Raw genomic sequence first — 23,333 nt, forward strand, 5'->3', positions numbered from 1 at the left:
GAAACTAAGAGCGCTCCTCCGTGCCAAACACACACACACACACACACACACACACACACACACACACACACACACACACACACACACACACACACACACACACACACACACACACACACACACACACACACACACTCTTTCAGAGTTTTACACACTGCAGAGCACAAAAGCTGATCAAAACAACTAAAGCAAAAATAAAGTTATAATGGTTATCAATGAATGAGCGAGTCATCTGCTATAAAAATGACGACAACTTGGTTTTTAATCAGAAAAAAAACAAAACACAAGTGAGCAAATTTACAGCCGTTTTATTTTACAACAGATCCAACTCTGCAAACAGCTTTTACACAAAACACATTAATATGTTTATACAAATTAAACATCCAAAAATCATCCACACACCAAAACACAGCTCCGCTTTGGGCACTTGGTGGTGATGAAGAGAACGGTAAGTATTTTAGGGCACAGGTAAAAGAAAAAAGTCCAGCAGCAGGTTTTGAATACATGGAACCCCAAAGCTGCTCGTTGAGTCCATGATTTTTCAGCCACATTGCTTCACTCTCACCCTTCATTCAGTTTATCTTCTGTGCTTCCCTTCTTCTTCTTCTTTCTCTTCTTTTTGGACTTGGATTCTTGCTGGATCCCGCTGGTGTACTCGGAGCGGATCAGGCTGGCCACTCGCTCTCTGGCTGTGAGCTTAGCAGTGGGCCTTAAATAAATAAATAAATAAATACAGGGTTAGTGTGTGAACGTGAGGAGTAAATGAACAATCTGCTTTGAATAACCATAAAGTCCTTATTTATAAAATGCTGTTCTTGTATTCCACAGCTCTCTCATAATTGTTGTAATAAACTCCAGTGGTGTTATTGAGTTGAAATGAACACTTTTCGGGCCAACTGTTTTATTATTTTTAGCATATATAGAGACATATATAGTTATATCATTTGTATAATATATAACTATTTATTTAACAATAAATCATTTTATACAAATACAACGCATGTTTGTCTTGTTAGTGATTAAATTCAAATTGTTTAATAAGCACATGTAAAAACTTAAGAATTAAAAAAAAAATCTAAATCAGTCAAGAAAAACATTTCAGCTTAGAGAGCATCAGAAATGCACTATAATAGCCAAGCAAAGTGCATTGGAATTTCTGAAAGAGGCCAGAGGTATGCATTGATGCATGCTGGGACGGGACGGTGTGGAAATGCTGAGTACAACCGAGAGAGATTCCCACAGTTGTCAATAACAGGCGTGTAGTCAGTTTAAAACCAGTCTCTATCCAATCAATAACTTTGCAGCCTCGAGCTGTGCATTGTCCCTCTGGGGCTGCTTGGGGACAGAACACACACTCTCTCTCATTGACACAGACACACACACACAGACACACACACACACTACCCTGAGGGCTCAGTGGAGCTATGTGATTGTAGTTATTGATCTTTTGAAAATCCCTGAGCACTTTACAGAGACATGGACACAAACGCTGTGGATGTGCAGTCACACTAATCGACATTACGCAAATATCACAATCACCCAATGTTGTACTTCCTCAGTTCCTATACAAAGTATTTACAGCAATTTATAGCACGCGCGCGCGCACACACACACACACACACACACACACACACACACACACACACACACACACACACACACACACACACACACACAGTAAATAATGTGGCATCATCTTCAGATTAAACTTCTAGGGTAACCCTGAAGATAATCATTAAACCTTCTATGCAGCATAAATTAATATTCAAAGGTTATATTATTAAAATAACATTTAACCTTATATTTAATTCTTATTTATTTATTTATATGAAAAATAAGAAATATTCAACTTTGGCATCCAATATATAGTTATTGTTTTGTAGAATCTCCCCTAAAAGGAAGGATGGTAAATCCCTCATATCAATAATAAGTTAATAGAGCACGAGTAAGTGAAATGTTCAATCACACAACGGCAAGTCATATAGGATTTATACATACTTTTATATGAATCCATGAACAAATTTCCTAAAAATGGACCAGGCATGCATTTTAGACTTATTATATATCAAAGACTTGAATATATGACTCCATATACATTAATATGATGCATTTGAAGACTTCACAATCTGGTTTCTCTAGCATTCCGTGGCAAGTCCGTTTTTTTTTTCATTAATCAACCATGCCAACAAAATGACCACAGACCTTAAGTTAAAGTCTGTTAGCAAACACACAAAATGATCATGCTTTAAAGTGAAGCCTTCCAAGATTCTAAAGTTTAGTGCCAAAAAACTGCACAAAATATCTCAGTTGATCTGAAACCTGGTATTGGAGAGTCTGAGGCCATCTTACTAGTTAATAATAAATATACAGGAGTCACCGTTTCCTGTGCAGTGTGTAGAGTCTACACCATCAGTGCATGACACATTGTACAGTGAGAAGAGAATGTAAAAACAAGGTTTAATGACAAAATCGATTAATCTAAAACAAATGTTTGAGGTGAAGATAGAGGAGGAATTGTGGATCTGGCATAGAATTTTACACTAAAAAATGACTGGAGAAAAAAAGAATCCTAATTCTGAAACCTTTCAAACATCATTTGTAGAAACGATTATTCTTAAAAAAATAAGACAATTGTGGTGTCTTATTGAGCTTATCGTTTCAGAAAGCAATTAAGTTGCACAAGACACAAAAACAATGCGTGTGTGTGTGTTAGAATAACAGTAATAGCTCACCAGTATTTTATTATTACAATAATTAATAAATAAATTTATTGTGTGCGTGTGTGTGTGTGTGTGTGTAGTATACAATCTACCAGTTACAAACCAGTTACAAACCAGTTCCACTCAGTGCTGCATAAAATACCCTCAAACAGGTGTACACACACACACACACACACACACACACACACACACACACACACACACACACACACACACACACACACACACACACACACACACACACACACACACACACACACACACACACACACACACTTTACCATATCTTCTTTTTCAGAAAAAGAAAAAAAACACACAGAGGAAAGCAAGCAGCAGTAAGTCAAACCTCACCCTGGGGCTGCTGGGTATTTTTAGCTAGTCACAGTGATAGGGCTGATAATGGACACTCTCCTGAGCTCTAGAGGTCTTTGTTGTTATGGTGTGTGCGTGTGTGTGTGTGTGTGTGTGCGCCTGCCCTTGTTTGCATGTGAATGTTGGTACTGGTGTGATGAAGCTCATTAAAGAAGTCTTGTCTGGACATGGACAGTGAACGCCACAGACAGCCGTAATGAAGTCTCCGCTGACATGGCGGTCAGTCCCAACCATGTCAAGACAACTTCACACACTCACACTTGTACATGTCTCTCTTACACACACACACACACACACACACACACACAGAGGAGACTGGAGAGAGATGCTATAAATGGCGCCGGTTCTGCTCAGTCCTGGAACAATTTAGCACTGACAAGAGCTGCGTACAAGACGACCGTGGTGGTGTTGGTTAAACTAAGATGTAGACTCTGTGCTCTGACAGCTGAAGAATATATTATGAGAATCATCTGTTGTCTGGACGTCAGCGTGTGTTTGTGTGTGAGGGATTGGTGCTTAGGGGTCTGACCCTTAGGGACAAACTCAATTGTCCTGCTCCATGGGTTCAGTTCACAGGTCCTGCTGCAGGTCACTTGCCAATTACCAGTGGTTACACACGAACACAAACACACTCACACACACATACAAGGACACATACAACTAAAAAAGACACCATAATATTAATTCCTTGAATAAATAGGAAAATTCTCCTTTTTATAGACTTTAACAACACAATAAGGCTTTAAGGGGTTAGAAGTGAGGACAAACCTTTTTTCTGGCATTAAACACAAGAAAATCCCTGTTTATGTGTTTAATAAATCTCATTTAATTTTATTACAATTTTAGTTACCTTTTTAAGGCGTGTGTGACAATTTAGACATGTGATGTTTTTAGGAATTCTTTTTTCACTTTGAGAAATCTACAGATGTGAAAAAAATTTAATTAATGTAATATGTAAAATATAACCTGAATGGAAACATTTATTTACCAGTTATTCTATTTAATTTATTTATTTTGGGTAGGAATATAGTTCCTAAAGGATACATGAATTTTGGCTAAACGCCCATTTTCATTTTCACACTAATACTCTTTAAAATAAATAAATAAATAAATAAATAAATAATAATTCATATAGATGACAAGGTTTATGTTCTGCAGTGTTGCAGAACCTTTCAAAAGAATTGACGAATCTGATAATTTACTTTTTTATTGTCCATATAACAAAATTATACACGACATTTTCAGTTCCGGATTTTTCCTTCAGTGTAACAGGTTTAGAAACTGATTAAAAATGCACTTATAAAGAAATAAATGTATTTATTTAACTCTTAATTTTAAATATCTAAGTAATTTTAGTGAATAAAATCTGGTGCCTGTTTATAGTAAAGGGACTGAATGCGAAGGCTTTTATTCTTGTTTCTGAAATGCTTAAATAACAAGAGATGAGATGAATAAGTAATTACAGAAAAACATCATGGGTATGGTAATTGGTTGGTGCAGTAAATAAGGCTAGATTTAAACAATATAATAAAAAGGCAGGTTAAATAAACCTGCTACAAACCTAACACAAGTCCGGAAAGAAGTCTCTCACTCACACACACACACACACACACACACACACACACACACACACACACACACACACACACACACACACACACACACACACACACACACACACACACACACACACACACACACACACACACACACACACACACACACACACACACACACACACACACACACACACACACACACACACACGGCTCATGTGCTCTGGCTTGAAGGGCAAGGGTAATATAGACCACAGCCAGCCAGAATAACTGACCACAAACACGTGCTCACACACTCTGGGACCGGCCTGGACGCAGCCCAGCTGACCACACTCAGGTTGCAGCTTGTGCATTCTGAATCCTAAGGGAAGCCAATCTGATGACCACTAATAACCTGTTAGCATCAAGCAATGGCCAGAACTTGCTGTGTCCACCTAGCAACCGAGCTGCAATGTCCACACACAACAGATCAGCAGATCTGTGCCACCTGTACTGCAGAAACTGCTTGAAGTCACAAACGCTAACAAGGCCTTCTGATGAAATCTTCTCTGGATTAAACCAGGTTCACGTACAGGATTAAGTCATCTGTGCGATAAGCGAGCCATAGGTGTGAGAGCCAGAACAGAGCGATGTCGGCCAGACACACACGAATTGTGCCAGAAAGCTGCTCCTCTTGGCCCTGGTGAGTGTTAAGCGCACGAGACAAGAACGAAGGAAGAAGAGAAGGGTAACAACTGCCAAAAAGCACGGAGGAAAGAAAGGGAGAGAACAGAGCAGGTAAAGGTCAGGGCTTGACTACTCCTTTCTGACCTTCTGAGGCCCCAGGACCGGGAAAGTCGTGCAGCTGCCAAGCCTGCTTGTGTACTGGCAAAGAGCTTCACTCCATGCCAGAGTAAGCAACACTGCCAGAAACCTGCATCAATCGATCTCAAACTCAGGTCAGACACAGCGGATCAGATGCTAAAATGTTGCTCTACAATTGAAAAATTTTAAATCTCTTTTTAAAAAAATTTATTTTCATCCTTAAATTTTGAACACAACTTTCAGCTATGTGATGCATATTGAGTATCAGAAATCTCTGAAATAGGTATTTTATATGATTTTTTTTGCCATAAGAGCATGCAGTATGTCACTATACACAATTCTAAGAATACAGATAGAGCGGAATGTAAATACTCAGCACTTCTATAACATTGAATAACGGAATAATTACTCCATATAATAAAAACCAATCATAGGTTTTAAATCCTCCCAACAGCTTTCCTTATTTATGACCCTGTTCAGTTTACCTCAGTCACATTTAATTAATCCTTTAAGAATCACAGCATTTGTCTAATCTTGGTGAACATAAATAGAGACTCATGGTGTACATCATGAAAAAAATGCGACATTTTGTTATTTTGTCCAACATTTAAAAAAATCATACGTTGTATGAATATCGTAAATTATACAGCACTCAGAGGGAAAATAGTGTACATACAAATACAAAGGCTTTATACTGGTAATTAATTTTAAAAAAATCAATCAATATTGAAATGTATTCATTTTGGTTTAAACAATAGAAAAGAGGAAATAAGTATTAATTCAGATTCAGATGTCTGCAGTGCTGAAATCTTTTATTTTTTAAAAGATATTAATGTTTATATTTACTTAAACAAGTTTCTTCAGAAATAAAAAAGCAAATAAATGTAAATGTTGATTTTGGACTTTTTAACATTTAACATCAACATTTAAGTTGGTGGTTAGTGTCAGAGATAAACACAAGTTGTTATTTCTGGCATCACTTTTTTAAAAAGCGAAAGTCTTGAAAACGCTTGTTTTTTAGTATTAAAAAAAAAGATAAGATTTATTATGAGGTATCATTTAAAAAACACATTTAAGTTCTTATGTCCATAAATAGCAAGACATTTTATATGGTTCTATATTCAATAGGAACAAGTGCAATAACGTGAATGTAGATGTTTGTTTGGTGTCTGTTTTTAAGAAAATGCCTTTTCAATTAAATTTACAGAGACTTTACAATAAAAAAAAAAAATCTGAATACATATATAATTAAAATATATTAAATGTATAAATAAAATATGAATGTATTGTATTTTAATTAGATATAATAAATGCAAATACAGTTAAAACATAACACTTTCATAAATTAAGTAAATTTTTTATTCAAAAATTAATGTTAAAATAAATCTTTATTGAAATTCATAGTGCCAGTTTTACTGAGAAACGCAACACCTTTGGATGCATGTGAAATGAAATCCATCAACATACCTCTTATTATCCTTGCCTTTTCCTTTTTTCTTGGATTTTCCATTAGCTGTGGAGTCAGTGATGGTGGAAGAAAGAGCCTGTGGTGCATCTCGTAGGCCAAAGCTCTTGGCAGCATGGCCCAGGTGGAGGTGACGGATGTGGAAGATGTGTTTCAGCGCAGAGGGGTACGCCGTATACGCCCTCACAAATGACTGCAGGGCTGGAGGAATAAAAAAAAAAAAGGTGATGGAACCGAAAAAAGCCCACAATCGGAAATGCTATGATGTCGAGAAAATGGAAATTAATTCACACAAGGTTTATAAAATCAGATCTTCGTCTATCATGTTTTAAGATCATCAAAATCTTTTTATCCTTTAGATTCGAGATACGGTGGAAGAGAAAGTATTGCATGCTGGCTACTTTCTGCCTGAAACATCAGTACAGTAATCATCACATCAGTAACGTGAAATCCCACTGACACTGTAAATGTGCATGATGACTGGATTACACTCACCTTTCTTAGCAGCCTGCACCGACTCTGCACTGCCATGGACGTAGTTCTCAAAATCCGTCTGTAAAACTGTAGCTCTTTCACGCATATCTTGTTCACGGGCACCGGCTGATTTCTGAGCACAGAGCAACACATTGTTAATACAAACAAAACAAAACAACTAAACTAATACCAAAATTGAATTGTTTCCCTCAAGATCAAAAAGAAAATGATATATAATGCTAATGCATATTAATGGAACACTTTTCTGTGAAAGGAAGAGCTTTTAGCTGTAAAAATGTGCATCATATTTATGCATATGTAAATGTTATCCAGTGTGCTGTATTACGCTCTACCCAGTATAAAACATTAGTATAAACAGCTGTTCACCTCTGAGACGTTCATGTAAAGAAAAGGACATTGGTTAAACACACTGTATTCTCTGAGCCTTCTACTATCCCCTGACCTTTGGCCCTCCCAGACGAAAAGTGCCCACAGGGGGTATTAGTGGAGAAATCTGATTGGTTTAGCGAGATGAAGGGGGAAATTAAATCAGGATTAAGATTGCCTGAGAGCCGAGAGCCCCCCCCCCCCCCCCCTCTTTTTTTTTGTTGGGCTACGGAGTGGAGAGAGAGAGGAGAGTGAGGTGGGGGACGTATTTTTCAACAGTGCCACATTAACACATTACAAGAGCACATCTGTCTTCTGCCTTGAGTGTCCCGAGTTCAAAATAAAAGACTTAAAGCAAATGTGTTCAACAGCATTTAGAATCACGGGGTCAAAATAATTACTTTTTTGTCCCAATTTCCTCTGCCTCTGAAGCGCTCATCCTGCATCAGAGTCGACAAGATGACTTCCATTTTCATTTCACTGAGACTGCAAGAGAGAGAGAAACCATTAGCACACTGCTCTATCTAACAAACTGCGACAAAATTAAACAGGCGCAAAAAACTGATCACTTATGTAACCTGATTGCTACTTGAACAATCTATGAGTTAAACTGTCACAGACCTGATATTGTGACTGGCCAGGACATCCACGTAGGAGGTTTCTGAAGGGGTGAGAAAGAGAAGGCCGTTTCCCTGAGCACCGATGCGAGCTGTACGGCCGACACGATGCACGTATTCGGCTGCAGACGTAGGAGGGTTAAACTGCAAAACAAACGTGAGACAGCAAAACAATAACCAAATGCAATTGTCCATATCAAGAATCAATATGGAGGAATTTAAACAACACGCTGTTTAATTAAACGACACACTATTCTCACTAACTCTATAATGGTAGAATAAAAAGGGAGGTGGAAAGCAGATGTACCTGTACTATCCATGTGACTTGAGGAAGATCCAACCCACGTGCTGCCACATCCTTCACAAAACAAATAATAAGTTGGCGGAACAGATGTGACCGCTTCAAAAAGACATCAGGTGCAGCTCAACACAGGCAGTGCGAAAGAAAACGGCTCCGTTTCTCAACAAAGACTGTTTACTCTCTCGATTTCTCCCCATTATCCTTTACAGATTTGTGGTCCCCAGCCAAGATAAGCTCTTTATTAATAACTGATAGAAGACTGAAAGACTAGTACTGAGCTCTGGGCCTTCACTCCTCCCTTTCTTGGTCCTGTGGCCCAGCTGGGATAAGCCAGAGTTGGGCAGAGTGCAGATGGAGGCCGATGCAGGGCCAGAAAAGTCTGTCAGAGCCATTTAAACGACTCATTTAATCCAGGAATAATGCTACAGAGTGACTGGTCTAAAGCTGATGCCCGACAGTAGAATACTACTTCTCTGTCCGGTCACATTTACATCCCAAACATGTAATAATCAACCATATCTTCCAAAATGTAATGAAGGTCACGCCGTACTGGTGCATAGCAGGCCAAATCCTGTTTGATTCATTTTAATTAGAAAGGAATTAGCGAGTTATGAAATTTGACGCCGCATGCTAAGCTGCACCGACTATTTGTACAAGAAAGTGTTATCAAAAATGCTCCGGGAATGTCAATCTACAGCAAGTGCAGAATCTGCATGATCACCACAGACAAGAACATTTCTCCCTGTACTAAAAAGAAAAAAAGCACAAAATATACACTACAGTGTGCAAGTTGTACATGCAAAGAGATTATGCTTTCAAAAAGTGTGATAATTTTTTTGAAGTGAATAAAAGAAAATGAACAAATTGCTTAAGAAAACAAGTCTCACGTTTTTTTATTCTGCATGCAAAACCCAGTAATCAATTGAATCTGACTGAATTCTGATTTTCCCACATTAGTGTAATAAAATCACTTACGTATGATTTGAGTTACACTGAATTTGTCAACCCATAACTGTAAATTATTCTCTCAGAGAAAAAGTATAAAATATGCTTCTTAAAATTGTTTCATGCTGGAATTCAACAAATTCCACCTTTTGTGGTAAAACATTTTTTTCCACGTCTGTCTTAAGAAAAATACACTATATAAGTGGTGGCTTTACATTTGATGGAACCTGCATCCCAGAGACAGTATCTATAATTGAGGATGCGTTGAGGATGGTAGTGAGACTGTCAGACAGTAGAGGACACGTGGTTTAGTGAGCATTGTAGCCAACACTGTCTGCGAGACCTTTCACATGCAGTGAGATGGAAACAGTACTACTGCTGCTGCTGAAGAGAGCAGGCCAGGTCTGGCAGCTGTAGCCTGGAGAGACAATCCACACTCAAAGCCAGGGCTAACGGAGCACTCGCTCCCTCAGGGCTTCCCCTTATGGCCCTACTGCCAACAGCTGTGCCAGAGGGGAGTGAGGTAAAGAATAGAGGAAGACAGATATATAGAGAAATTGACAGCTACTATGTATAAAGACTCTGCCAAAGATGACAGACATCAGTTGAAGGTACAGTTTTTATGGCTGTAATTATTAAACACTTCAAGTCAGACAGACATCTACTGTCTGACAGTCTCATTACGGTCCTCAAACATAGATCCTGTCTCTGCAGTGCAGGCAGCATTAAATCTAAAGCCACCACTTATATAATGTATTTGTGATTAAGATGGACATGAAAAAATGTTTCACCGCAAAAGGAGGAATTTGTTCAATTCCAGAGTTGCGTTAAAATTAAATCCTACGGAGTTTGAACTTCATTAAAGTAAATAAAAACCTGTGTAAAGGCTGAACTACAGGTAGACTCACCGTACACAGCAGGACACCAGTCTTACTCTGGGAGAACTCCTGAAACACCTCCATCCTCTCCTGTTCACAAAGCAACACACAATGTCAACTAACGCTTGATGAATATAATAGATTGTCTTTTAATGCCAGTTTCTCAAATCATGTCACTTCATGTTTTATTGAGAGAAAAACGGCACACTATACACACTGACTAATCTCCGAGATGTAAAAGAGGGGTAATAAACAATATTTAGAAAAGGAATAATGTATGACTAAAATTTGCAGCTTGTTACTAAATAGCTGGTTATATTTCCCTCATTTCTGATGAGGGAGCATGAAGGATTATTTCTTTTAAGCAATTTTACTGACAATTTGTGGACAGTTTGTGATTAATCATGTCAATCAGGAACAAATTATCCAAAAGTCAGAAATGGCCTAGATATATTTGACTCCACTGTTCGGTATACTATGGCCAGTAATAGAAGCCTGCACAGTAAGAGAATTATGATTCCTGCTAATTCTGTCCAATAACAAAGGTGCAATGCCAAGTATGACTGTCCAGCCAACAGCCATCAGTTCTCTCTCTCTCTCTCTCTCTCTCTCTCTCGGTAAGTAGAGCACAATCTGTTAACTGTGCTGGAACATCTGTGTGTCTCCTGTCGTTTCCTTTATTTGAGAAGATGGCCACCACTGTCACATTACCAAACCCATCCATAAAGCTGCCGAATGCCTCTCGTTAATATCTAAGAAGGGGGAGACAAGGAAGCCTGAAGCGGCTGTGCCCTGAACTCACTCTTGGACCATGTGAGCGGCCCTGGTCACGTCCATTATCATGGGTGAATGAGGTCTGAGGTACGAGCAAAGGTGGCTCATCTTTAGGTCCCTGGGCACTGCCGCAGGGCACCCGACTGTTGCAGCCACTCTGCCAGCTGCTACATTCACTTGCTTCAACTAGTAAGGAATGTACAGGAGTACATGGCCGCAATGCAAATTGTGACATGCAGGCAGATTTAGAAACTGGGCAAGGTTAAAATCAGGCTAATAATGGATTAAGGAATAACTAAGCCCTTCTTTGTTAGTACAACATCCCGTAACATTTCTAGATACAGGACATCCCACCTCTTGTTCCATGTTGCCATGGAGTCGGAGGAAGTTGATTGAGAGCTGCTGCTTGTTTTCAGTGCTGGATTTGCCGCACAGGACAGTGGAGAGGAGAGTGATGAGGAACTCTACTGCCTCACAGCTGGATATGAAGACAATAACCTTCTGATCCCGTTCAAACTAACAATGACAAAGAGAAAAGGGGTTTAAAAAAATAACTGGAACCAAAGTTTTACCCGAAAATACTCATTTTATTTACACTTGAACTGCAAAATGCTTGGCTCACTAACAGTGGTGGATGAAGTACACAAAGCATGTACTTAAGTAAAATTAGAGATTCAGTAGGTAAAATGTAAAAGAAAAAGTGTCCCTTTAAACTTCCACCTCAGTACATGTACAAAAGTATTTGCCTTCAATGTACCCAAGGATCTATATAAGGATTATAATAGCTATAATGTTCCTAATATCATTTTTATCACAAGACTCTTTACTTAATCAACTCAGTTTATGTGAAAAGACTCCAATGTTACTCTCAGCACAACAATCTATTAATAGAATGATAATGAGTCAAACACTGATTGATATCTAATAAAATTAGCATGAACCCAAAACCTTCTTTACAAATACTTCAAAAAGATTTGCCAAATAAGTACAAGAGTCAATATTGACTCTTAGTGGTTTGCCGTGTACTTGACCAGTTAACTTTTTAGAAAATAAAAATGACTATTTTTCCAAAGTAGTTGAGTAAAACATAAGATATTTGATTTTAAAATGTAATGAAGTTAAAGTCTCCCCAGATTGAAATACTTCAGTAAAGTACAGATACATTAAAAAGCTACTTAAGTACAGTAACTAATTACATTTACTTCATTACTGTCCACCAATATGCAATAATAACCCCTTATGTATTAATTAAAAATAAAAACTACCACTTAAATCAGGATAATCAACATGATGGGGAATTCTAAACATCTGAGTATGCATGTCAGCAGTTACCTTACACCTGGCCAGTATAAATGCTGCAAGGCACACCAGGCGCAGTTTGCTAGGCACCACTACCATATACTGTTGCAGCTTGTCAGGCACAGTGTAGCTGTCACCCTGCTGTGAAGGCAGGGACGGGGATGTGAGAGAGGTTTCCAATGTGTTCACGCTGTGATCAGTAACATCGGAGACCTGGATGTAAACAGGGTCATTCATGCTAATTCTGGTTAACCGGGACAGTCCTGAATAAAAAAAAAGGAAAAGAAAAAAGACTTGCATTATTGAGGTACATTTGAAACAGGTGCTTGGATTAAAATACTTTTCTTTTGTCTGACTGGATTAAACACCTGGTTTATGAAGAGGCTTGTTAATTCAGGTAACTAATCCGCATTAAATATAGTTAGACCCAACTCTTAGCATCACTACTTTCAATTGGTACATTAAGCTGGGACCACAAAACCAGAGGCTGGCTTACCCTCAGTGAGTGTGGCAGAGAGCAGCACCGTCTGCCTAGCGGAGCTAGCAGCATTCAGAGCGTTCAGGATTACAGTGAGATCCTTCTCAAAGCCCAGGTCAAGAGTCCTACCAAAAAAACAAACATCATGGATGCTGACAGAGCTGAAGATTAAACAAATGGGAATTGAGATTGTTGTCAACATTACACACACACACACACACACACACACAAACCTGTCTGCTTCATCCAGAACAAGCCAGTGTACAGCACTAAAAGCGATACTAAGAGTGTTCTTGATGTGGTCTACCAGCCGTCCTGGAGTGGAGATCAAAACATTTATGCCTTTCCTCAATCTAAAAGAGAACAATGCAGGTTTAATACTAGGATCAATTCTATACAAGTATTGAAACCTATTCAGTGTGATGTTCTTGCCTGGCTTTTTCTGCTTTCCTCTTTTCTCCTCCCATTAGGACACCAGGTACAATCCATGTGAATGGCTATAAATGGAAAATGAATTGTACAAATTAGTTTCTATAAATTCAAATAAGTAACTGGCCAAATATATAATTATATCACATTCAGTATACACTTCATCAGGAAAATAAGACCCAATTAGCCAATCAGGTTGCATCTCTGCAATGCATAAAATGTACAACAGAGGAAAGCAGAAAAGATACATACGCTTAAGGTAAGTAACAACAGCTGATGGGCAACATCAAATTAATTCGGGCAGATCTGCACTTTCTGAAATATTCAAACCAGCTCATCGGGCAACAACCAAGCTATTGATGTTCAATGTGAATCTTAAATGAATCTCTTGACCTGTATGATGATATGCACAGCATTGCTGCCTCGTGTCTGGCTGCTTGGATAACTGCACAAGCAGTGTTGGGGGTAACGCGTTACAAGTAAAGTGTGTTACGTAATAATATTACTTTTCTGGAGTAACGAGTAAAGTAGCGCGTTACTTTATAAATTTACACAATAATATCTGAGTTACTTTTTAAAAAAAAAGTAATGTGAGTTACTTTTCAGTTAAATTATTTTGCATAAAAAAAAATAAAAATACTGAATTAAAATGAACGTAGTCGCGTAGAATCGCGCAGTCATACGTGCGAGCCGCGGGAACAGAAGCTGGTCAGAAGCGGAGATGGCAAACCAGAGAATTACATTACTGTGATGGAAGTGTTCTTATTATTTTGAAATAGTCGAGGAGAAGGAGAAAGGAATAATGGTTAAGTGTAGATTATGTGTTGGTGAAAAGCTCTTGTCAACTTCAAAAAATACCACTTAAAAAAAAAAAAAAAGCCTGGATATTAGAGCCTGACAGCTTCAGGTGTGTGTGTGTGTGTGTGTGTGTGTGTGTGTGTGTGTGTGTGTGTGTGTGTCTGGTGTATGTGTGTGTATAATGTTGCATATATAGAAATGGAGACAGAAATATAGAAAACTTTTCCCGACTTTGCACCACTGCAGCTCTATTGACTGCTCAGAATAAAAGTTTTTCGTGGGAGACACATGTACGATGCCATCGCAGCGGAGATAGAGAGCAAATTAACAGCTCATTTGCTCTTTGTGGGAAGATAAACTGCCACGGTCACTGATAAAAGCGCAAACTTTGTAAAATTGTTCAGAATGTTTCAAGCTGATGATGAAGCAGAGAATGATGTAGACGAGGACGAGGTCATATTTATGGAATTGCACGATATTTTACGTGATGACAGCGAAAGGTATGTTCTCCCTCCACATAACCGGTGTGCAGCTCACACCCTTAACCTTATATACACGAACGATAGTTACATTCCTGACGGCGAGGCAGATTGCAAAGCAGTGTACAGAAGAGCGACTGGAAAGTGTTCAGCCTTGTGGTCAAAAGTTAGTCGATCATCTTATTGTTCTCTAAGAAGTTATTAAGCATTTTAAATGTTTAAGACATGTCTTTTGCCCTAATATAACTTATTTCTTAATGGCAATTATCTATATTACACCTGTTACACCTGTAAGGCGTGAAAGAGATACAAGTAACGCAAAAGTAATATAACACATTACTTTCCATAAAAAGTAAGTAAGTAACGTAATTAGTTACTTTTCTGGGGAGTAACTTAATATTGTAATGCATTACTTTTATAAGTAACGTTGCCCAACACTGTTCACAGTTATAAAGGTTTTCCTACTAAATCTGATTATAAAAAATAGATTAAAATCTTAAAATGTTTAATGGACATTTATATGAAGAAAATGGCATATTGAAGAAACCTTAAAAATATGGAAAAAACATTTACCTTTAGAAGCTTCTGGAAGATTTGAAAGCTCTGTTGTGCCAACTGAAGATCAGGAAAAAGACATTAGAAACATGGCATGGCATTGTGACTATATTGTATCGTTAAATTGAATTTGTATGAACAACCTACCTCTCTTGTAGGCACAATCACAACTGCCAGTGGCCCATCTGATCTCTGAAACATCATTACATATAGGAATTTCAATCAAATTATATATACAAGCAGGAAATTCAACTTCAGCACAAAATACTTGAACAGAAACAATAGCTGTTATTACAGTATAGAGGGAAGGAAACCCTATACTTTGCCATTCAAGAGGTCACTTTGTGAATTTGGTTGTATTTACATTTTTTAATAGTTTGTATGTATTAGGTTTTTACTCCAGTAATGACCTTTTCTGCTTATGAAACATAATATTCTCAAATCCAAATGCACTGTATAGCCCACTAAAATAACTACATTTTAAACCTTGATGTAGTTAATATTAGTCATATTTTTATAAATAATTTTAAATACAATTTATGTAATCTATTATACCATCAAGTGCTTTAATATATATATATATATATATATATATATATATATATATATATATATATATATATATAAATCAATGAAAATAGATGATTTTTCAGTCCAATATACCTATAGAACCACATGACATTTTTAATTCTCAGAATTCAGGTTTTTACTGGCCTTGATTTTTGGTTGCACTGCCTGCAGAGACTGGACCAGAGGAATTCCATACGCCAGTGTTTTCCCTGAAAGATTATTGAGAGACAGGACAGATTAGCTTTTCCAATGTGCACTGCCACTTTAATGACATTCGCTCTTGTAATTACTGTTAAACTGCTTACAATTAATCCTTTAATAATGTCTGCACCGCAATGTGACTTTAATTCTCCTCAAGTCTACTGTTGTATCAGCAATGTTTACACAAGCACACACACTACACTACCACATCACACCACCACACTGTATCTGTTTTTCCTTTTTATACTGTATATCTATATTTATTTATTTATTTTAGTATACTTTTATTGCTCCTCTCTGGCCTGCTATATGTAAATTCTCCTTTGTGATGAATGAAATCTCTGTCTGTCTGTCTGTCTGTCTGTCTGTCTGTCTGTCTGTCTGTCTGTCTGTCTGTCTGTCTGTCTGTCTGTCTGTCTGTCTGTCTGTCTGTCTGTCTGTCTGTCTCTGTCTGTCTGTCTCTGTCTGTCTGTCTCTGTCTGTCTGTTTGTTTTCCGGTAACTGAACAACATGGCCTGTTTTTATCCCACAGTAATAATAAGTGATAACCTGATAAAACATATCTAGAACATACCAGATCCAGTTTGGGATCGAACAACAGCATCTTTTCCTGACATGAGCACTGGAATGGTCTGCTTCTGTACACTGCAAACACATACAACATGTGAAATTGCAAGCGACAGCTTGTTGTCAAGTTGTTAAAGAGTCCTAATAACTGCCTGGTAAAATGTGTGTACCTGGTCATACTGCTTATGTTTAACACTTTGTTAAGCGTAGCCACCTGTGGAATGATCCAGACACAACAACACAGGGTTATTACCGGCTAATTAACTCTAATTTAACTATACCACTGTATTATATTAGTTAAATTTATCTTACTAAGTGAGGATGCAGTTCTAGTTCTTGGAAGGAGTTACTAGTAAAGACCTTCTCCTTCACCTGAATCACAGCAGGACTACAGGGAAAAAAATAGAATGACCTCAAAAGGACCACACATATGGAAAATGGATATGGTATGTAATAAAACAGAAGATTTTTTACTGACCTGAGCAAATCAGGGATCTCAGGGTTGTTTCGGAAGAGAGAAGACGTCTTAATAAAAGGCCTGTCATGTCCCTTCTGTTCCTCCTGTTCATTTTCTGGAAATGTTTTTAGTTTTGATGCTACCTGGTCTTCATGCTTTGTGTTTATGTTAGCATTTGGCTTCCTTTGCTTAGCAGAAGAATAATCTTGATTTCCAAACGAGTACTTCCTTTTTCCATTCGCTGTCTTTTTTTCGAGAAAAAGAGGCATAAACAGCAACAAAGATTTATTTTTTCTATATAGGGAAATTATTTACATACGTACATACAGAGTTGTATGAAAATGAACTTATTCCCAGTTGGAATTCTCTGGTTTTCTGCATCAGGACATCATAAAAATCATCCTTCAGGTGAAGAACAAATGAAAAATACAAAAATCAAGCCAAAATGGAGAAACTATGTGTAAAAAAGTTCAGGTTATGATTAAATAAACCCAACCATTAGGGTTGCACAGGTCAGTGCACTCTTAGTGCCGGTCCCAAGCCTGGATAAATGGGGAGGGTTGCGATACGTAAAACATGTCAAATCCAACGTAAAACATGTCAAATCAAATATGCAGATCCCGATTCAGACTTTCATACTGGACCGTTCAAGGCCCGGGTTATCAACGACCGCCACAGGTATCGTTACCCAACAGGGTACCAGTGGAAATTGGTCTACTGTTGGCCGAAGAAGGAGAAGGAGAGGAGGAAGACGTCTACAGAGACAGCAGGGAAAGAAGAAGTGGAGGAGAGTGGAGGTTCGGGTGGGTACTTTGAATGTTGGTACTATGACGGGTAAAGGGAGAGAGGTAGCTGATATGATGGAGAGGAGAAAGGTAGAGATGTTGTGTGTTCAGGAGACCAAGTGGAAAGGGAGTAAGGCCAGGAACATTGGAGGTGGGTTTAAACTGTTCTATCATGGTGTGGATGGGAAGAGAAATGGTATAGGGGTGATTCTGAAGGAAGAGTACAGTAAGAGTGTAGTGGAGGTGAAAAGAGTTTCTGATAGGGTGATGAACGTGAAGGTGGAAGTTGAAGTGGTGATAATAAATGTCATCAGTGTTAATGCTTCACAAGTGGGCTGTAAAATTGAGGAGAAGGAAAAATTCTGGAGTGAATTAAATGAAGTGGTAGATGGTGTACCTAGTAATAAAAGATTGGTGATTGTGGCAGACTTTAATGGGCATGTAGGTGAAGGGAACAGAGGTGATGAGGAGGTGATGGGTAGGTATGGCTTTAAGGAGAGGAATGTGGAACAGCAGATGGTGGTAGATTTTGCTAAAAGGATAGAAATGGCAGTGGTGAACACATATTTTAAGAAGAATGAGGATCATAGGGAGACGTATAAAAGTGGAGAAAGGTGCACACAGGTGGTCTATGTTCTATGTAGGAGATGCAACCTGAAGGAGATTGGAGAATGTATGGTGTTGGCGGGGGACAGTTTAGCTAGACAGCATCTGATGGTGGTCTGTAGGATGGTTTTGGAGGTGAAGAAGAAGATGAGGAGAGTGAGGATTGAAAGAAGAATAAGATGGTGGAAACTGAAGGAGGAAGACTGTAGTGTGAGGTTCAGGGAAGAGGTCAGACAGGGGCTCGGTGGTGGTGAAGAGGTGCTGGATGATTGGGAAACTACTGCAGGAGTGATGAGGGAGACAGCTAGAAAGGTACTTGGTGTGACATCTGAAAATATAAAAAAGACAAAGAGACGCTTTACTCTGTACATAGTTGCAGCATTATTGGCAGCAATTACAGCCTCAAGTCTTTTCGCGTATGCCGGCAGCTTTGCACACATGGATTGGGGGATTTTCTGCCATTCATAATCAAGCTGGGTCAGGTTGGATGGGGATCGTCACTGGGCAGCCTCTAACAGGTCTCTCCAGAGATGTTTAATAGAGTCCAAGTCAGGGCTCTGGCTGGGCCACTTTCGGACATTCAAAAGTTGTCCCTAAGCCACTAATGTGTTGTCTTGACTGAGTGCTTAGGGATGTTGTCATGTAGGAAGGTGAACCTTCGGCCCAGACTGATGTCCTAAACATTGTGGAACAGTTTTTATATTTAGGATATCTCTGTACTTTGCTTCATAAAGCTTTCCCTCAACCCTGACTAATTGCCAAGTCCCTGCTACAGAAAAACACCACCAGAGCAAGATGCTGCCACCAACATGCTTTACTTTTCAGATGTTTTTGTGCAGCTGATGAGCGGTGCCTGATTTCCACCAGACATAATGTTTATTATTGAGACTAAACAGTTCAATCTTAGTTTCACCAGACCAGAGACCTTCAAAGGTTCTCATTTACTTTATAATGACAAAATTCGATGTAAACCCCATTAACATTAAACTCACAAATGCAGAGGGCAGATTATAAAAACAGGATGGCGTGATGTGGCTCAATATGAAGTAGAGAATTTGACCACTTTTGAGTAACCAAATGTCCTGGAATATTTTATGCATCTTAATCCGCTGCATTTTACACAATATTATTGTGTATAGCTGTGTTCATTCTTGTATCATGGCATTAAAAAGTCCAACAAATAAAAAAAAATTTTAATGCACAAACTAGAGATAAACAAACTCATTTGTGCTGAAAACATTCCCATGGAAGCTAATTCACCAGCTATTACACTTCTATCAATAATTAGAAAATTCTTCTTATAGAAATCTCCATATTAAGGATTTGAGGTATTTGCTAATTAACTATAGTAATGTGTTTATTATTAGGTTTTAATTATGTGGAGTTGCTATCACACAAAATCACTCTGAATGAGCTGTTACTATTATTATATATATATATATATATATATATATATATATATATATATATATATATATATTTTATAACCGGTGCATTACAATATTTGAGCTGTAGTTTAAATCACTGCTGGCACTAATGTGAGAGATGCTGTGAATCAACACCCTCCTAACAATCAGAACAAAGAATTCAATCCAAAGTAGCTACATTTAGCTTAGAAAACACATGGCATTCTCTCATCAGATAAAATTGTCCCTTGGAATAGTTTTTAGTTCACAAGGGTTCCTTGTCAAGAGTTCATTTGTGACATTTCTTGCCTTATTAATGTGCTTTAGATGATTAAAACCATCAAACGCTATGATGAAACAGGCTCTAATGAGGACCATCTAAGGAAAGGTCCTCATTAGAGGTAAAGCTGTGTAAAGCTGCTTTGAGACAATGTTCATTGTTAAAAGTGCTATACAAATAAAAATGAATTGAAAATGAATTTAATTGAAAAGAAGACCAAGAGTGGTCTGCAAGTCTGCTGCAGCAAGTAATTATATTAGAATTAGCAGCTTCAGAAACCACCGATTTACATGAATATTGTTCAGGGTGCAAGTGGCAGACATTTTTCAATAGCCATTGTTCAGATGAGACTGCGAAGAGATTTGCTTGGGCCCAAAGAATAGATAGTGGATCAGTGGAAAATTGTCCTTTTGTCTGAGGAGTCTAAATTTGAGATTTCTGTTCCAAAAGGTGGACGAACGATTCCTGAAAGTGTGGTTCCCACAGAAATGCATGGAGAAGGTGGTGTGATGGTGTGGAATGCTGTGCTAGAGACACTGTTGGTGATTTAGTCGAAATTGAGAGCACACTTAACCAGCATGGCTATGAAAGCATCTCATCTGGTTTGCACAAAACACACCTCTAGATTATGTAAGAGCTATTTGTTCAAGAAGAAGCGTGATGGAGTGCGCTGCATCAGACGACCTGGCCTCCACAAAATTATCGGATCTAAATCCAGTTGAGATGGTTTGGATTGAGTTGGACAGGAAAGTAAAGGTAAAGCAGCCAACAAGCACTCGACACCTCTTAAAACTCCACGTGATTGTTGAAATAGCATTCCAGGTGACTACCAGGTGAGGCTGACTGAGATCCAGGAGTGAGAATGCAAAGCTGTTATAGAGGGAAAATGCAGCTACTTTGAAGAATCGAGAAGAGAAGATGTGTCAAAATTTTGTGTCTGGTGTCTGGTGTGTGTGTGTGTGTGTGTGTGTGTGTGTGTGTGTGTGTGTGTGTGTGTGTGTGTGTGTGTGTATCAAATAACTCACTGCTGTCCATTTCTGCCCTGATGAGTACTTGTGTTTTCTCTCAGAGAAGTGTGAATCAGTAGCTTCCTGGTTGGAGATGTTGAGCATCAGCAGACCCTCAGCCATGATGAACACAATAACACACCACAACAATCTATAATATGAGAAGTCCAGATGTGAACAGCTGTGATCTAAGCACATAAACAAATAAATAAACTTTAAACTGTACGTCATTACAAAAACTGTCGGGAAAAAGCATGTAAAATGTGTTTTCAGCATAAATGAACTTACACTACGGTTCTCTGTTGAAGTTCAGGACAACATTACTAACAGTCCCTGAAAATCCACATGCTCTTTCTCCGCGTGCAAACAGCATTGAGAGAACTTCCGGGTTCCGGCGCGTGTCAAAGTAAAAGTCCACGCCTGAAGCACTCTGAGCCTGTGGCGTGTTTTTAGGATCCTGTCACTAACACTTTTGGTTTGTTTGCTGTTTGGTGTAGTTTTGTTTTATACTGAATAATAACTTAATTTTTAAAAAAGGCACAAAACACTGACTCCTCAGCAAAGGCTTAAAAACGTGCTCATGAAATGTATTGGTCAAAAAACTATTATTATAATGGTAATAAAAGTAAGGGTGCTTAAAGATAACAAGCACTCAAACAAACATGTGGCCAATAAACATATAAAATATACAGAATGATATAAAAGCTAATTTTGTGGAGTACGCACAGCATTTATTTATTCCTTTGTGTTTGTTTATTGAGCCCAATATCCAGAACATTCAGCTCTGTAAGAAGTTCTGTCAGTTTCATCAGATTCGTTGAGAAGTTTGGACAATTATATCTCTTTTATTCTGTTCATTGGTTATGTTCCTTTCTTTATTGCTCACAGTTGGTCCTATTAGTGTTCCCTAGACATGCATGTATCACGAATAGTTGTTTTAAAACAAACGCCACTGTCTGAGCCAATCATCATGGATACATGGTTTTGTTGTGGTATTTACTCTTTGTTCTCTGAATAAACTTTGAGAGAAACTTTGCCATCTGCCTCTGTCTGCCGTCTATTCATCATCATATACAATCAAAAAGAAATCAGAGACAGAAATCTAACATTCAGTTTGTGTCATTTTGGTTCAGTTTACATAATTCAGTTACACATCCTGCACTGAAGTGCATTCCGAACTGAATCATTTTCTCACAGCAAATGAATTGTACTAGATTAAGTTTTAAACTTGACCAAACTCACATCACTAAGATTCTTTTAAACCAGTGACTCAAACACTATATGGGCAAAGAATATGAGGACACCTGTCTTTTCCAGCCAGATGTGGTTCTTTCACAAACACTTACCACAAAGTTGGAGGCACACAAGTGTATATGTTTTTGGATGCTGTACAATTAAATTTTCCTTTCATTGGCATTAAATGTCCTTTCTAAATACTGCTTCTGTTTTTTCCTCTAGACATAGTTATGACATTCGGAGATCAGAGATGACATTATCACCACCTGCCTAATTTTGTGTCGGTTCAACTTTTGCTGCCAAACAGTTCTGACCCATCTAACATTTACAGCATTAACTTCTTCAGCAGTTTGAGTTACAGGAGCTCATCTGTTGGATCGAACCACACAGACCAGCCTTCGCTCCCCACATGCATCAATGAGCCCACAACCCTGTTACCGGTTCACCACTGTTTGTTCCTTGGACCACTTTTGATGGATACTGACCACCGCAGACTGGGAACACCCCACAAAGCTGCAGTTTTGAAGATGATCTGACCCAGTCAAGTCAAGTCAAGTCAAGTCAAGTAGCTTTTATTGTAATTTCAACCATATATATATCTGACGCAGTACACAGTAAAATGAAACAACGTTCCTCCTGAAACATTGTAATTAAACAAAAATGTAAACAAAATGTTGTGCAAAAGAGCAATAGCAGCAATAAAAAAAAGATAATGTAAACAGCATGTAAACAGTTTGTAGTAATGAAGTGATGTAATATGAGTGGTGCTGAAGACATGGATGTGTGAAGTAAGTACGACTGTGTGTTGAGACTGGGTTGTACAGATCAGTCACACAGTTGTATGTGTGTGTGTGTGAGTTTCAGTTCAGTTCTGTGTTCGGTGTCTG

General features: G+C 38.3%; 1 protein-coding gene across 1 annotated transcript; it reads right to left on the reverse strand.

The window, feature by feature from the left end:
* Nucleotides 1-292: 292 nt before the first annotated feature.
* ddx31 (DEAD (Asp-Glu-Ala-Asp) box polypeptide 31) lies at nucleotides 293-21,638 on the reverse strand. Its single transcript, XM_083526881.1, has 21 exons — nucleotides 21,499-21,638; nucleotides 21,229-21,398; nucleotides 17,148-17,377; nucleotides 16,982-17,057; nucleotides 16,840-16,883; nucleotides 16,677-16,747; nucleotides 16,046-16,110; nucleotides 15,479-15,523; nucleotides 15,350-15,391; nucleotides 13,503-13,567; nucleotides 13,304-13,423; nucleotides 13,089-13,195; nucleotides 12,626-12,855; nucleotides 11,648-11,809; nucleotides 10,550-10,609; nucleotides 8,703-8,753; nucleotides 8,400-8,539; nucleotides 8,180-8,264; nucleotides 7,413-7,524; nucleotides 6,920-7,118; nucleotides 293-709 (listed from the first exon to the last, which is right to left on the reverse strand). Exons 2-21 carry the CDS (start codon nucleotides 21,331-21,333, stop codon nucleotides 562-564), a joined length of 2,157 nt encoding a protein of 718 aa, XP_083383007.1. The 5' UTR covers nucleotides 21,334-21,398; nucleotides 21,499-21,638; the 3' UTR covers nucleotides 293-561.
* Between the last annotated feature and the right edge of the window lie 1,695 nt (nucleotides 21,639-23,333).

This window comes from Silurus aristotelis, assembly GCF_946808225.1.
Source record: "Silurus aristotelis genome assembly, chromosome: 23".
Lineage (NCBI taxonomy): Eukaryota > Metazoa > Chordata > Actinopteri > Siluriformes > Siluridae > Silurus > Silurus aristotelis.